Source organism: Chrysochloris asiatica, unplaced genomic scaffold (assembly GCF_000296735.1).
Source record: "Chrysochloris asiatica unplaced genomic scaffold, ChrAsi1.0 scaffold00123, whole genome shotgun sequence".
NCBI classification, from domain to species: Eukaryota; Metazoa; Chordata; class Mammalia; order Afrosoricida; family Chrysochloridae; genus Chrysochloris; species Chrysochloris asiatica.
Genome location: NW_006408641.1, coordinates 5,134,971 through 5,151,854, shown reverse-complemented (window position 1 = coordinate 5,151,854; position 16,884 = coordinate 5,134,971). Strand labels below are relative to the sequence as shown.

The following is a 16,884-nucleotide window of genomic DNA, read 5'->3' as shown; positions in this document are numbered from 1 at the left end:
CCCCAGTTCTTGGCTTTGGTTCTTAAGGAAGAGTTGAGTTTTCTCTGTATTCAGTGTCTTAATACAGTGCTGGAACATATTAGACATTTGATAAATACTTAAATGCCAGTTGCCATCCAGTCAATTCTGTCTCATGGACACCCAGTGTTGGTCAGAATAGGGTTTTTTTTTGTTTGTTTGTTTGTTTGTTTTTAATTAAATGTTTTTATTTTGCATTGAGTGAAAGTTTACAGGGCACATCATCAGTTTCACATCAGAATAGGGTTTTTTATGGCTGTTTTTTCCTGAAGTAAATTGCCACAGATTTTATTTTCTTGATAGATTCAAACCTCTACTCTTTTGGTTAGCAGGCAAGCTCATTAACTGTACCACCCAGTGTTTAATAGATGAGTGTGACTTATGGGATTTAGGTCAAACCTAGAAGATAGATAAGCCCTAGTCCCTGGTCTTGGGAGGGCTTAACTGATGAGAAGAAATCTCATCAGTTTCAGAGGACTTTAAACTCTATATCAGCAATGTTTAAAGTTGTAACATTCTTTAAAAATCTCGGAGTGTTCTGGGTGATGAGAGCTGTTGGACTTTTCAGTTCTAAGCCATGTTAACACAGAACTTGTTTGATTAAGTTCTTTATTTCAGATGCATTTATGCCTGTGATACTTTAGCTTGGAAACACCTCTGTGGAGTAGTGAGGACGAGAACATGATTCCCATGCTACAGGTTTTGAACCTGAGACCAAATAGGATAAATCGTTTGTCCTGAGATGACAAATTGAGTTTGTGACATGGCTTGAAGGAGGCTGTAGGTTTCTGGACTCAGAGCCCTGCCCTGGCTTGTCTTACTGGCCAGTAGAGATCAGGGGCCTGCAGGGACACATTTCCCAGGAGGCATCTGAGCAGCCCAGCAGCTGGTTGCATTGGTGAGAAGGAATAGTGTTTTCACTCTGCCCCGGACCGACTCCCCACTAAAGCCAGACCCTGAAAATACAAGAGGGCTTCAGCAGGTTCATGGGAAAATTCCATTATCTTTGAATTCCATTTTTCCACAGACTCTTTGAAATCCCTCTTACAGGGCAGTATTTGGGCAAGATGGACGGGGACTGTGGTGGCAGCTTGCTCAAAGAGCCCTGGTGTTAGCTTGGCATCTTCTCCTGTGGGATTTGGTCTTTTTGAAGAGCCGTCCTCCTACACTCCAGTGCCAGTGGGTTGTAGGAAGAAGAGTTTTCTGTGAGCAGAGGGTAGCTTACTAGGGAAGACTGTGGGACTAAGAACATGATGCTCTCCCCCCCACCCCCATGTTACTTTCATGTACAGATGCAAGGTGATTTCCTTCCATAAGAAAGATCTAGACATAAGGTAACCTTTCATTGCTTAAGGTGGTGTAGGAATCTCTCACCCTTTTCCTTATAGTGTTTGTCTTTTCTTTACTTACCCAGATTAGCCTGCTGAACTCAGTTCATGAAAACTTCTCACAGTAAGTACTGTCAGTTCTCCCCTGTCAGTGCCGTGGATGCCCTGTGCTTAGTATTCAGCTCCCATTCATACTGCAGTGGTGGGTGAGAAAGATACTAGCCTGGGTCTGTGAGCCTCACTTCAGCCCCCTTGCCAGGTACAAATGTATCTTGGTTTACTTGGCCTTTGAACTCCTGCAAAAATGTGATGATTTAGAGTGAATTTTAAAAACACCACAAAAGATCTTAGATAAAAAAATAGTTTTCAGATAATTTGATTGTGCTGGTGTGGCACTATAGAATAAGCCCTGGAATGCTAACTGAAATGTGCAAGGTTGGTGGTTCAAACCCACAATTGGTCTTCACTATGAGTTGGAAACGACTCAACAATACATAACAACAAGCTAATGTGATGGGAATGCAGTGGCTCTGTAGGATAAGCACAGGACTGCTAACCACAAGGTTGGCGGTTCAAGCCCACCAGCCACTCTGAGAAAACAATGATGATTTTTTTGCTCCCACGATTTACAATCTCAGAAACTGTATATAAAGTTGTTATGAGTTGGAACTGACTCAGTGGCACTTAACAACAACAACAGCTACACTGTAACCTCTTTGTATGTTAGTTTTGCCTTGGTAAGATCAGATTAATACCATGTGTTGTTAAGTTAACCCTGTAAACTCTGTATAGGGTTTCAGAGGCTTTTTAAAATCTTTGCAGGAGCAGAAAGCCTCATCTTTCTTCCACAGAGTAACTGATGAGCTCAAAACTGTGGACCTTGTGATTTACAGCCCAGTGCTTACCATATGAAGCTACCGCACTCCCTGTTTAGCATGCAGTTGTTGTTGTTGTTGTTGAGTCAGTTCCGACTCATAGAGTGCTGTTGAGTCAGTTCCGACTCATAGAGTTCCTGTATAGGGTTTCCAAGGAGCAACTAGTGAGTTTGAAGTACTGACTGACCTTGTGGTTCAAACCAACCGTATGGTCCAGTGCTTATTAGCATACAGAGATTTAAATTCTAGATAATAAAAATCTATGTGCTATGTTTTAAAAAATTTTTAAACCTTGTGGTAAGTATTGTTTTTAAATTCATGAACATTCACTAAGCTAGTTTGTTTGGATAAGAGATCTGCTCCTCCATCCTCACCCCAGATAGAATGACATGGCCATCCTGTACCTAAATCCTACAGCTTTTGGCCTGCCTGTTTCCAGGACAGCCTTAGGGTTGTGCTCTGTATAGTTGGCTTCCTTTCTCACCAAGCAGGTTGCCCGCAGTTAAGCTGTCTGAGATCTTAATGGGTTACAGTCTCTGATTTTCAGCTGCTTTATTAATTAAAAAGAACTGATACAGCTCTCTGATAAGGTTCAAATTAATTAGTGACTTAACCATCATGTAAAATTTCTAAAAGTGGTGCCCTAATCCTCATTTCCTGGTCACGGGGAGAGTGCAGTTTGAGATTTGTTGTGAAGAGTTCTGCGTTCAGTCACACACAATTTCTTATGTGTGTTCTCTGATCCTGCTGATACAGATACTTCTGCAAAGTTGGGGTGAAGTGGAATGTCTTAAGGCAGCCGGAAATCCAGGTGTTTAATAACTGCTTCTCCTAGAAACAATGACTAGGATTTCCCAGTCCTGGGCTATTTTTGTTTTTGTCAGCTTCTAATTGGGAATTGGGTGAAGGTTTACAGAGTAAATCTGTTTTCCATTCAACAGTCCATACACATTTTGTTTCATGGCATTGATTGCAGTCCCCACAATGTAACATCATTTATCCCACTTCCTCCCTGTGTTTCTTGCCTCATTGTTCCTTCCTTCCTATCCCTTCCTGCCTCCTGAGCTCTGTCCTTGGGCACATGCTGCCCTCTTCTTCTCATATGGCTCATTAACACCGTATAGACCTCTCTGTTGTTTGCCCCAGTTTTAAGAACTCTCAGAAACATGTACTGATCTGATCTTGAATAGTTTTTCCAAATACTCAGATAACTATAAAAATGGAATTCATTTCTAAAGCATTACCTGTCATAATTCAAAGTGAAAAAATAGTTTCGTCACATTTTATTGTACAGTAAGAAAGTAGTTTGTTGTTGTGTGCCATCGAATCAATTCTGACTTACAGCGACCTTGTATAGGGTTTCCAAAGCTGTAAATCTTTACGGGAGCAGAAACCCTCATCTTTCTCCTGTGCAGCAACGGATGGATTCAAACTACTAATCTTGTGGTTAGCCACCCAACGCATAACCCGATATGCTACCAGTAGCCCGCTCCCCCCTTATTTTCATTGTACTTAGCTAGCATTCTATTTTTTTTTTCTTTTTAAGAAAATGTTAAGTAAAATGAAAATTTAAAAAAAAAGGGGTGGGGGGAGAGGTTAATATTCAAATAAGACCAGGCTAATTTTCATCATCCCTCTGATGTTTAGCATCCTATAAGTGTCTCTGTTCCCAGTGGGTCCTTGGGTCCAGTATGCCTTCAAAGGCCTGGTTGCTTCTTGGGGCACAGTGTGTAAGAGTGACTTCTTACCACCCACCGTCCACCAACCTGCCACCCCACTCCTGAATCCTGTGTCCAGGTTTCACCTCCACTGACTTTTCTTTCAGAGCTATGGCCTCCTCTGCTGCTCGTGACCAGTTTTTACGTCAGATGGAACAGATCGTGGAAGGCATTAAGCAAAGTAGAATGAAGGTCAGCTGACTTCTTTTTCATTGTCCAAAATTTGAAATTAGCTTTTTTTAAAAGAGAATACTGCTTTTGTGACGCAGCCCATACTTCACACGAGTGATGAAGAAACTCCCAGGAAGAGCGTAGCCTCTTTTAGTGGTTCTGGGAATGTGGCCTCAATCCTGAAGATGCCATGAGTCTGACTTGGCAGTGGGCAGGGCCTGCTCCATGAGTTGTTGACACCTGGTGGTATTGTTGCTTCTTGTTTAACCTGTTGTCTTGTACTGAACGTCTGTGAGTACTATACTCCCATTTTACAGACGAGGAAACTGACTCTCACCAGCAGGCTCCCTTTCTTGCCCAGAATCACTTCTCTGAATGTTTGGTTTGTCGTGCTCTACTGTTGGAGATTTATTCCTTAGGATTTCAGTAGCATTTTCGTTTTTAGGAGCCCCTATGAAAAATGAGATAGAGTTGTGCCTGTAAACGTTGTTAAAATGACGTATATTTTTGCTGTATATGCTTACAAAAACAAAATTTGTAGAAAGGCAATTATACTGTCACATGGGGTCACTACGAGTCAAAAATGGACTCCGTAGCACCTAATAATAACAGCATACAAAAGGCAAATAATCTCTGGCCTGAGTTCTACTAAAGTTAGTGGCATCTGAGCCCGAGAAGTCAGGAGAAGAGCAGAGCTGAAGAGGGTGCGGAAGCCCCAGAGACTCACTCAGTCTGGGCAGGCTGGTGATGTCCCTCACTTAGTGACTTAGCCCAGGGGACCCATTTTGTCTAGAAAGTAGACTTACTGAATCTTTGGAGAACCAACACACAGCTGCAGTTTTCTGTTACAACTGCCCACACGAATCCTAACTACTACTTCCAAGTGTCTTTTAGTTCCATCCTACTCAAACTGTCTGTCACTAGTGACAAATGTGATTTTTCTCAGACAAACCAGCCAGAGACATGACAGACATACGTTCGCACTTGCCTTTTGCAGGACAGCTGTCTTGCCTAGAAAGTGAATGAAGCTCGGTTGTGATGATGGGTGGAGGACAGAGAGCCTGGCTGACAGAGTCTGTGACATCCCGGATCTCAGCCTGGTGTGGGCTCTCTGCACTCCTGCCACTGCTCACAGTCAAGAACACTAAGAATCCAGTGGAGTTTTCAGGCCTTTGGCAGAAAAAAAGGCAGAGCTGGTGCAGGATCTGGGCCTGACCTGCCCTCCTCCCCTAGAGGTCATGCGTTGGCACCTTAGTGCCACCAGTGAAGGAAGCTGTGGCTGTGTTCCCGTCTTTCCTCCTTCAGGGTAGATGACCAGGAACCCCAGGACAGAGAGGGCTTTGTCTTGGGGCTGCATCTCCATCTCCATTGGGTGACATACTGTCTGAACCAGTGTTTGTTGTGTGAGTGAATGCATTCAGTGGACTTGGAGAGCAGATCTCAAAGAGGACTACAGAGAGGATTGACTCTTGAGTGGCATGGGACTGGGATAAGTGTGTGTCTGCTTTGCACTTATTTGAATGGACACGTTTATTTTTTTTAAAGGCGTAGCCCTCTTGTATCAGTGCTGTGCTGGGTTCTCTCAGTAAGTGTGACTGGACAGTCGGTATCCTTTCAGAGCATGGATTTCCCAGAACAGGCAGGCTCCACGTGTACACATTGTAGAATAGCATTGGGGATCAGTAAAAGAGTAAGTGTGAATCTTCCATCTAAAGGCGATCACCAGGCCTTTCTTACACAGTGCTTCTGGATGGATTCAAACTGCCGACATATTGAATAGCAGTTGAGCACCATTTTCACCACTCAGAGACTCTTACCTTAACTTTACAGACTGTGTAACTCAAAGGACAAAGAAGTTTGTGGCCCCCTGTCTTTTGCAGTCATATGTTTTCCTTGATCCCCTCAAAGCACTCTTGTTGTGAAAACATGCCTGTGGTCAAAACATGCCTTTTCACCACTGTTTCTCCAAATGTTTCAATAGATGGAAAAGAAGAAGCAAGAGAACAAAATGAGAAGAGACCAGTTGAATGACCAGTACTTGGAATTGTTAGAAAAACAGAGGCTCTACTTCAAGACTGTGAAGGAGTTCAAGGAGGTAAAAGGAGTGGTGGGTGGGGCGTGCTAAAGCTCCAGGTGAGGTTTATGCTCACCTCAATATGAGCCTTCAAAAACCAGAGCAAGTATTTGGTGACTTTTCTCTAGCACTTACTGAGAAGTTGCAAGTTGGCAGTGTGCTGTGGATACTAAAGCATGGCTTCTAGATACTCCAGGTGGTGTTCTGTGACCCATCTTGAGTAAGTGTTCTAAGAGACATTCTTCTTTGTTTTCATGTCCTAGTGTAAAGTGAACCATAAGCTTTGGTAAGCACTTTAAGCTCGTAAGTATAGTGGCATCAGCCCACAGTAAGGTCCCTAGTTCTTGGACTGCGGAGGGGCCTTGAGAATCTGTGGAAGACTGTGAACTTCGATGTGTGGCAGGTTTAGGTTCCAATCCTATAATGACCACTTCTCAGCTGTGTGACTTTGGGAAATGACCTAATAGTCCCATGTCCCCGTTTTCTCATTGGTGGGTGCCTGTTGGGGTCAGAGGAAAGCGATCAACCATCTAGCAGGTATCTTAGCAAATAGTAAACACTAGATATTCAACTGAATTTTGTTGGCCCCACTTTTCTACCTGAATTTCTATTTTGCCAGAGGGTGGGGGGAGCCTCTATAAAATGATAATTAACTTTTTGTTGAATTGGGTGAAGGTTTACAGAGCAAATCAGTTTTCCAATAAAAAAAATTCCTACACATTTTGTTCCATGTCTTTGATTGCAGTCCCCACAACGTTAACATCACTTACCCACTTCCTACCTGCCATTTCGCCTCTTTGCCTGACCCTCCTTCCATCCTTCCTTCTGATGCTGACCACTTAATCTCACTGGTTCATTGATGTAAGGAGCATATACCTTCCTGGGTTATTGTTCCCCCTATAGACTTGTCTATTATTTGGATGAAAATTGAGCCACAGGCATGAATTCACTTCCAGGCCTGAGGGTGCTGAAGTGCCAGACTCTCATAGGTTCCACCACTCTCTAAAACTAGCTTTTTATTCTTTAATGATATTGATGGTGTTCCATATTACTCCCCACTTACTATCTAGGATCTTCTAATGTGATCCCTTTCACATTGTTGTTCAGTACATCAAGTCAGTTCTGACTCATAGTGACCCTGAGTAGGGTTTCTGAGGAGCAGCTGGTGAGTTTGAACCACTGACCTTGTGGTTCAAACTGACTTTGAGGTCCAGCGCTCTTAAGTCACAGTGCTACACAGGACTCAAAGTAGCATTCTCCTTTGTTTTGAATAGGGAGAGACCAATAGTTGTACTTCACATTATATCATAGTGTCCCCTGAGACTATGTTCCTGAACCCCCAGGTCTAAGAAGTTTTCACAAGTTTGCATCCTGTTTTCCCAACTTTATTCATGGATGTGTTTGCAACCTAGGTAAATAAATATGTAGTAATGTCCTCTGTCAGACCTATATATATATTCATGGGTACAGTCCCATTCTCCTCACACCTGTTCAGCTTGTATGCCTTTCTATACATCTGTCCACTTGCAGACTATTGTCATTACAGGATTATGTATATAATAGTGTTTGTCTCTGTTGCCTTTAACCCCTGTAATCCTCCCAGTGATTTCCTTTACCATTCATTCTTTTTCTTTTTTCTTATCCTCCTTAACACTTAGTTTCATCACTCTGTCATACAGCCTTCATAATTTCTTGCTATCCTAAATCTTAGCATTATTTTGCCTTTCCCTTCACATAAGTTGTATGTGTCTACCTTTAATTAGTGACTTGCCTTCCCCTCCCATCCCTGATAACCATCAAAGAATGTTTCTTTATGTGTGAAAACCTTCTCTTTGACTTTTTATAATAGTAGTCTAATGTAATATTTGTTCTTTTATGATTGATTGATTTCAGTCAGCACACTGTCCTCCAGGATCTTCCATGAGGTGTTTTGCAGATTCATTGTTATTCTAAAGTTGTGTAATATTCCGCTTTGTATATGTACCATGGTTTGTTTATCCCTAGTCCACTGGTGAGCATTCAGGTTGTTTCCATCGTTTTGCTATTGTGAATAGTGCTACAATGTACCTCTTGCTGCCAAGTCTATATGTCCAGTAGTGGGGTTGCTGGGTCACATGGTACTTCTATTTCCAACTCTTTTTTTCAAGAAGCATCGTACTGGTTTTCACAGTGGTTGCACCATTTTACAACCCCATCCGAAGTGTCTCAGGGTTCCAGTCTCTCTATACCCTACCACTAGTTGTTTTTTTCTGTTTTTTTGAACTTTGCTATTAATAGTGGGGGTGAGATGATATATTATTGTTTTTATTTTCATCTTTCTACTTACTGGCTAATGATCTTGGGGATTTCTTCATGTTTGTTGGCTGCCTGAATGTTTTCTTTGGCAAAATGTTTGTTCATGACCTCTGCTAATTTTCAATTGAATTATTTGCCTTCTTTGTTATTGCGCTGTTGGCATTTTTATAATATTTAGAGATTAGTCCCTTCAATATTTTGTTGCCAAAAATTTTTTTCCCAGTCTGTGGGTTGTTTTCACTGGTGGTGAAATCTTTTGATGTGCATAATTGTCCTTTATTTAGGAGGTTCTAGTCATCTAGGCATTCATCCTCTGCTTGTGTGTTTTTAATTATGTTTGATTATGCATTTATGCCATGTATTAGGGCCCCTAAGTTTGTCCCTGTGTGTGTTTTTTTGATGTGCTTTGTAGATTTAGGTCTTTGATGTACCTTGAGTTCATTTTTTGTATACGGTGCAAGTTATGAGCCTTGTTTCATTTTTCCACAAATAAATATCCAATTTTATCAGCACCATTTAAGGATACTATGTCTTCCTTATATAATGAGTTACAGCTCTGAAATTCAAATTCAAAGATCAGCTATCCGTAGGTGGGTGGCCTTACTTTGGGTTCTTAGATAATCTGTCAGTTTGTATACCTGTTGTTAGTACCAGAACCCAGCTGTTTTGACGACCACAGCTATGTGTAGTAGGTTTTGAGATCAGGAAGTATGAAGCCTCCTACTTGGTTCCTCTTCAGTGGCTTCTATTTACCCAGGGTCTCTGTCCTTTCCATGTAAAGTTGGTGATTAGTTTTTCAGTATCTTTAAAGATTGATATTGGAATCTGGATTGGTATCGCATTATATTTGTAGATGGCTTTGGGTAGTATTAACACTTTCACAATGTTAAGACTTCCTATCCAGGAGCGTGGTATGTATAGTTGCTCATTTATGTATGTCTTGTTTGGTTACTTGTAGTAGTGTTTTGTAGTTTTGTGTGTATAGGTCTTTTGTATCTCTGGTTAGATTAATTCTTAAGCATTTCATCTTTTGAGTGGCTATTGTTAAATGGTATTGTTTTCCTGATTTCCTGTTCAGAGTCCTCATTGTTAGTGTAAAGGAATCCAGCTGGTTTTTTATGCTGATCTGGTACCCTGCCGTTTTGCTGTATCTTTCAATGAGTTTCAGTAGTTTTATTGCTGAGTCTTTGGGGTTTTCTATGTATTGGATCATATCAGCTGCAAATAGAGATAATTTTACTTTTTCTTTGTCAATTTGGATGTCTTTTATATGTCTTACTACTCTGGCTAAAACTTCCAGGATAGTATTGAATAGGAGTGGTGATAAAGAGCATGCTTGTGTGGTTCCTATCTGCAAGGTGTCACGGATTGAATTGTGTCGCCCCAAAATGCGTGTTACCTTGACTGGGCTGTGAGTCTCAGTAATTTGTCAGTTACATAATAATTGTAACATGGCAGTTTTGTAACGATTACCATGACTATGATTTGATGTAATAAGAGGATTTAGAGTAGACTTGCCACACCTTTCAATCATCTCATAAGCATTTGGAAGCTGGACAGTGAATAAGGATGACTGGAGAAGAATTGATGTATTTGAATTGTGATGTTGTCAAAGAATATTGAAAGGACCATGGAAGAATCAGTCCCTGGGAAACCACATCATACTTGGTAAAGTAGAAAATTGGTTTTAAAAAAAAGAGGAAGAGCCCAAACAAGATGGATTGATACAGTGACTGTAGCAGTGGGCTCAAACATAGCGACAATTGTGTGGCTGTTTCCCTCTGTGGTGCCTAAAGTCACTGAGTTGGAGCTGACTGGATAGCACCTAATTCCTCCAACAACAGCAACAGCCTTGAATCTGTCACAACCCTGATCCTATATAGGGAGATTTTTCCTGGGGTGTGGCTTGCAGCATATTTAATCTTCCAAGAGTTAAAAGGGGGAAGAAACGAGCAGAGATCAGAGGGACCTACTACCAGCAAGATAGAAAAGCTAAGAATGAAGCACATCCTGTGGACAGAGTCCCCGTGCTGTAAACCTCCTAAAGCCAGAGGGAAATGGATACTGAGATACATGGAGATCTACAAGGGATGGCAGGCCTACAGCTGTTGAAAGAAAACAAAGGACTTTGTTCCAGTACTGACAGAGAGAACGCCATCTTCAAGAGGCAGCACTCTGAATTTGGACTTCCAGCCTCCTGAACTGTGAAAGAAAAAATCTGTTAAAGACATCTGCTTGTGGTGTTTCAGTTATAGCAGCACTATGTAACTAAGACACAGGGAAGTGTTTTCAGTTTCTCTCCATTCAGAATGATGTTGACTATTGGCTTTGTATATATGCCCTTATTTATGTTGAGGAATTTCCTTTGTAATCTGTTTGATTACACGCTTTTATCAGGGATGGGTGTTGGATTTGTTTCAAATGTCTTTTCAGTGTCAACTGATAGGATCGCGTGACTCTTGTTTTATTTATGTAGTGCATTGCCTTGTTTTTTGTTTGTTTGTTTTTAATGTAAAATCATCCTTGCTTGTCTTATATGAATCTCACTTGGTCATAATGTATATTATCTTTTTGAGATGTTGTCAGAGTCTATTGGCTATGATTTTGCTGAGAATTTTTAAGTTGATGTCCATGCTAAATATTGGTCTATTATTTTCTATTTTAGGCATGTCTTTGCCTGGCTTTTGTATAAGGTTTATGTTCACTTAATAAAATGAATTTGAATTCAAAAGTATGCCATCCTTTTAAATATTCTGGAATTGTTTGAGTAGAATTGGTGTCAGCTCTGTGACTGGTTGGTGGAATTCCTTGTGTAGCTGTCTGGGCCAGGCCTTTTTTCTGTTAGGAATTTTTACTGTGAAGTCTTCATGTTTTTGCTTTGGTGATGACTCTGTTCAAAATTTCTACTTCAGTCTGTGCTAGTTTAGGTAGTGTGTTTCTAGAACTTTGTCCATTTCTTCTAGGTTTTCAAATTTGTTATAGTATATACTTCGTCTTCATAGTATTATTTTTTAACTTCATTTGGTTCTGTTGTGATGTCACCCATTTCATATTCTTGCTATTTGCATCATATTCCTCTTTCCTTTTGTTAGATTTGCCAGGGTTTTGCTGATTTTTATTAATATTTTCAAAGCACCAACTTTTAGTTTTGTTGATTTTTTTTTTTTTGGCCTGCTCTTTATTATTTATTTTCTTCTGATGCTTGTAGGATTATTTTGCTGTTTATTATTTCTCTAGTTTTACTTGTTCCAGATGTTGGTTAAGGTGTTGTTTCTGGTTCCTTCTTTTTTGATGTTTGCATTTATTGTTATAAATGCCTCTGAGCGATGCTTTGCTGTGTGCCAAAGCTTTTGGTATGTTGTATTAATTCGAGGAATTTTCTTACTTACTTTTTAATTCTTGTGTTACCCAGTAGATTTTAATTAGGGTGTTATACGGTATCCATGTGTTTGATGCTTTCCCTTGACCTTCCTTTTGTTGGTTTCTACTTTGATAGCTTTGTGATATAGGAAGATGCTTTGTAGTATTTTGGTATTTTAAATGTTTTGAGAATTGCTTTGTGGACTGACATATGGATGGCCTAATCTGGAGGATTTGTGTGTGTGTGTGTGTGTGTGGCCTAATCTGGAGGCTGTTCCATTTGCATTGGAAATGAGTTTAGATGGACTGTTCTGTGTATGAGGTCAAGTTGGTAGATTGATTTTATTTAGTTCTGTCTGTACCTTACTGAGTTTATTTCTAGTTATTCTGTCCGTCATCAAAAGTGGAGTTTTGAAGTCTCCTTCTGTTACTGTGGAGTTCACTGTTTACGTCTTCTGTTCTGTCAGAGTTTGATTTGTGTATTTTGAGGTGTTTTCATTGAGTGTATAAATTTATGGCTATGAGTGCTTGCTTGGTTAACCCTTTGTTTATAATCTCTAATATCCTTTCTTGTTGCTTGGTTTTAAAGTGCTGATGTGACACTGTAGGATAAATACTGGGCTGCTAACCTCAAGGTTGGCGGTTCAAACCCAACAGCTGCTCCTAGGAAACCCTTTAAGGGTTGCTGTGAGTCAGAACCAACTTAATGGCACTTAATAACAAGAACCTGGTGGTTTTTGCCTAAGTCTGTTTTGTTTTGTTTTCAGAACTTGATATTGCCATTCCTGCTGTTTTCTTTACTGACATTTACTTACTGTTTTTTTTTTCATCTTTTGATTCTCAGTGTATTTTTTGTGCTTAAAATGTTTCTCATGTACCCAGCATATTGATGGGTCCTGTTTTCTTAACCATTCTGTTACTCTTCTGTCTCTTAATTGGTGCATTTAATCATTTGCATTCCATGTAATTAATGATAGGTGAGAATTGATTGCTGTCATTTTGCTGTGTGTTGTTGGTGTCTAAGTTGCCCATCCCTGTCAACCTTGTGTACTGAGGGGATAGGATTGATCCTTGCTGTGAAGACTCCTTCCCTCTCAGTTGGTATTTTGAGCTACTACATCCATATGTATAGCCAGCACCTCCCTCAACAATAGCACAGATGTTGTATATACAGCTTTTTGTAAGGGGGAGGTGTCACTTGAAGAACATCTCTTCCATCTTTGGAGAATTTTTTTCTTTCTTGGAGTCAAGGATATTGTCATTTGTCACTGTGTTAAAGTTAGACCTTTTCCATGGGTTCTGCCTGCTGTGTAAAACAAGGCAGCCTTTTTTGATTCCTTTGGATGTTGTCCTAAGAACCTCCCTCCTTCCTCACTGTAGTAGTCCAAGATTGGCAGCCAAGTATTTGCTGTGTACATTCGTCCTCTTGAAGATTTTAGAGACTTCTTAAAGTCTTTTGGCATGACAGTGCCTAATTTGATCTTATCCTAAGTCTGACAGTCTGGAAATGAAAACATCATTGTAGCTGTTTTGGCCCCAAGGCCCTCATGTCACTACCAAGTCTTCCCATGCTAATGGCAGCATAATGGGAGACACTGGTGTAAGCTGGTCAAGAGGCAGCTCTAGCAGGCCTGGAGAAGATGACCGTCGGGAACTCCTGGGCTTCCAAAAGGTACTCATGCCAAGTCTCTGTTTACTCTGCTTCCTTCCAGGAGGGCCGCAAGAACGAGATGCTGCTCGCCAAGGTGAAAGCCAAAGCATCCTGAGAGTCCCAGCAATCATCTTGTGTTAATGACTTTTTCTTCAACATTGCTGTATCAACTGTACAAGATCATGAAATGGTGCTGAAGGTTACAGTGGAGGTCCAGGTGCCATGATTTCAGCACCCTGGATATTTGCTTTCTCCTGTTTGCTTCCAGTTCATCTCTGTTGGTTGTTGTTGGAATCAGACAATGTAAACACTAGTGGCTTGGATAACAATCCCATCATCATATGAAAAACGAAAAACTATGGGCAATATCTGTTCTCTGTGTCAGTCCGGCTGTTATTTCTTTAGTAATGTTGCATACATGAAGGTACCTGTATTTGTATGAACTCTCAGAATAAAGAGGAATTCAGTTGTTCAGCAAATGTGAATTGAGGAGTGAGCAGTGAGGGAGGCCAGAGGAAAATAAAGCACAGACCCCACACTCAAGGCACCCAGCAAGTGGCCGGCTTCCGGAGCAGGACATAACCCACTTGGCCCCAGAGTTGGACCATCTGAGATTGTTGTTGTTGTTAACAACAACATGTGACCAGCCCATGTGAATGTTGGTCACTGGAGTTCTTCACTGCCCGTGGTGCCTTTTGCACGTGCTTTCTAAGGTGCCGGCCCACAGGCTGAGTGCCATACTACTAGTATAACTCAGTATCGTCGGTTTAATCCTTATACACTGCTCAAGTTCGTTTCACCAAAAAGTCAAAACAGGACTCATACTGAGGACAATTCAGTTAACATTCCCATGTCCTGATTCTTGTGTGAGTCAGGCCACATGTGAATGAGCTTGTTCCTCCCCCCCATTAAAAACTAGAGTCTCATCTACCCTCAAATCTAGAGTAGGTCACATCTAACCGAGAGATATGGCACACACACCATTCACTGCAACCCACAATGGTGTGTGGTAAGTCCCCAAGAGTACACAATAGTGGGCATAAGAGCAGTGACGTCTCCAGAGTTGCTGGGAGGCTTCATGGTAGAGGTAGGAGTTGGGCCCCTTGTGGAGCGGGATTAGGATTTTAATAGGCAGAGAGGCCGGAAGGCCGTTTAGATAAAAGAGAAGACTATGATGAAGAGGTTCCAAAAAGTTCACGGAATATAGAAGGCATTCATGTTAGGAAAGTAGACAGGCAGTTTCTACAAGAAGCATCAGAGACCAGTCTGGGGCCTGACTTTAGAGGACCTCACAGGGCAGGCTGAAGGGCTGGAAACAAGCAGTTCCAAACCAAACACGAGCTCCTCTTGCCCTGGCCCTCAAGACTGTGGCAACTCAGTCTTGTGCAGGAGACCCAGAACGGGGGTTATGTCCCCTTCTCCAAAAGCCTTGCACACATGACAGTAGGACTGGACCACAAACCATTACAAATTAAGTATGTCACGCAAATGGGACATTTAGTACAGCTACAGGAACATTTTTTCAGGGTTCATTTGTAGTTCCTTAATGAATATGGTTTATCAGGGCTGATGTGTACAGACTGATAAAAAAATCTCATAGTGTATTTTTATGCGTGGACTTGGAGACTGCCTGGTGAGGACTGCTTGCACCCAGAGCCAGGTGGAAACACAGTACTTGAAGCAGCACTCCCCCTTGCCAGGTGCACTGTTTCTGGGCCAGGTACTTCTCTACTGTGGCCTCTCCTTGGGTACTGGTCATTAGAAAGGGCTCTGTGAAGTTGAAGCAAGGTGATTCAAGTACAAGAGAAGGAGATGGCAGTTTGATTATGCTGGTAAATTGTTTCAGGTTCAGGAAAACATAACATCATCTTTTTAAAAAATGCACCAACTTGGCCCCTAGCTACCTGAACTTTTGAATCTGTTAAGCGTTATTTAAGTATACATCTAAGGAGCTCTGGTAGCGTAGTGGTTACCAATCGGGCTGGGAACGGCAAGGTCAGCAGTTCGAAACTACCAGCTGCTCCGCGGGAGAAAGATGAGGCTTTCTACTCCCGTAAAGATTTACAGCCTCGGAAACCCTGTACAGGGTCGCTATGGGTCGGAACCAACTCGACGGCACTTAACAACAAGAAGTATACATCTAAATGTGGTAGGGAGGGTAGGAGTTGCTGTTTTTCTGGGGTTACTGTAATCCACCTCTCTCTGTTGACCAGAGAATTCTGGCAGGACTAAATGCAAAATAACCAATCATGAAGGGAAAAAAAAAAGGTGTAGACGTTGATTTGGGTTCTATTTCTCAGGCGTTTGCTTTGGTTTGGTTTTAGTCTCAATTGGCATCTTTTCGCTTTGTTTAATCCGCAGGCCCTAATACAGATAGTTAATTAGTTTCTGTTCCTTGAAAACACTTTGGATAGTGCAACAGGAACCCTAAGATTTTCAGAATTCCACATTTGCCACAGAGAACCTACAGAGTGAAGGCCCTGCTCACTTTAGCAGCCACTAGGGAGCTCTGTGAGTACCATCTCTTTCCATGTGGTTTAAGGGACAAAGCTGCGGCAGTCAGCTTCTGTAAAACAACTACGTTGTTAAGTGCTGTCAAGTCGGTTCCAACTCAAAACTATCCTTTGCACAGCAGAATGAAACACTGCCCAGTCCTGTGGTATCCTCACAGTTGTTGTGATGTTTGACCTGTTGTTGCAACCCTTGTGTCTGATGCGTTGAGGGTCTTTCTATTTTTGCTGATCCTCCACTTTACCAATAGGATTCTTCTATAGGCACTGCTTCTCCTGACATGTCCAAAGTCTGAGAGACAAAGTCTCACCATGCTCACTTCCAAGTTGCAATTTGGCCATACTTCCTCCAGACAGACTTGTTGGTTCTTCTGGCTGTCCATGGTCTATTCCGTTTTCTTTGCCAGCACTCAATTTCAAATGCATTATTTCTTCTCCTGTCTTGGGAATCCTATAACAATTCTGTTCTTTCCTATTGATAGGGTTGCTGTGAATCAGAATCAACTTGACAGCGTCGTTTTGGGCATGGTATGGTTATGTATTCTGATAAGCCGACAGGCTTCTCCAGTGTTAAGATGAGGAGAAAACATCTCTTAGTAATTTTTCCAAATGGTGCACTTCTAAAGGAAAAGCAAAGCCTTTTAAAAGGAACCTGGCTTCCCCAGAAAACATTCGATTCTGCTTTGTCAGAGCAATGAAGGGCTGGTTGAGAGAGTAGGCTGCTGACCAGAGCCCTGTGGTTCTTAGAGCATCCAGGCCAGGGCTCTCACATGTTCCTCCCGGCGTACAAGTGGCTGCACGTTCTTAAGCCAAAATAGGAACTGCTGCAAGCATAATGAGACTAGGTCACCAGGTGACTGAGCAAACGTGTGCGGTGGGTCTCT

The 16,884-nt window shown here is 41.6% G+C and overlaps 1 protein-coding gene across 1 annotated transcript in view; it reads left to right on the top strand.

The window, feature by feature from the left end:
• Positions 1–13,605, top strand: part of CCDC93 (coiled-coil domain containing 93) — a 105,039-nt gene extending 91,434 nt beyond the window's left edge. The window contains exons 20-23 of the mRNA XM_006868740.1: positions 1,433–1,470; positions 4,047–4,131; positions 6,092–6,205; positions 13,552–13,605. Of these exons, the coding sequence (XP_006868802.1) occupies positions 1,433–1,470; positions 4,047–4,131; positions 6,092–6,205; positions 13,552–13,605 (291 nt within the window). The remainder of the gene's footprint in view (positions 1–1,432; positions 1,471–4,046; positions 4,132–6,091; positions 6,206–13,551) is intronic.
• The last annotated feature ends 3,279 nt before the right edge of the window (positions 13,606–16,884 follow it).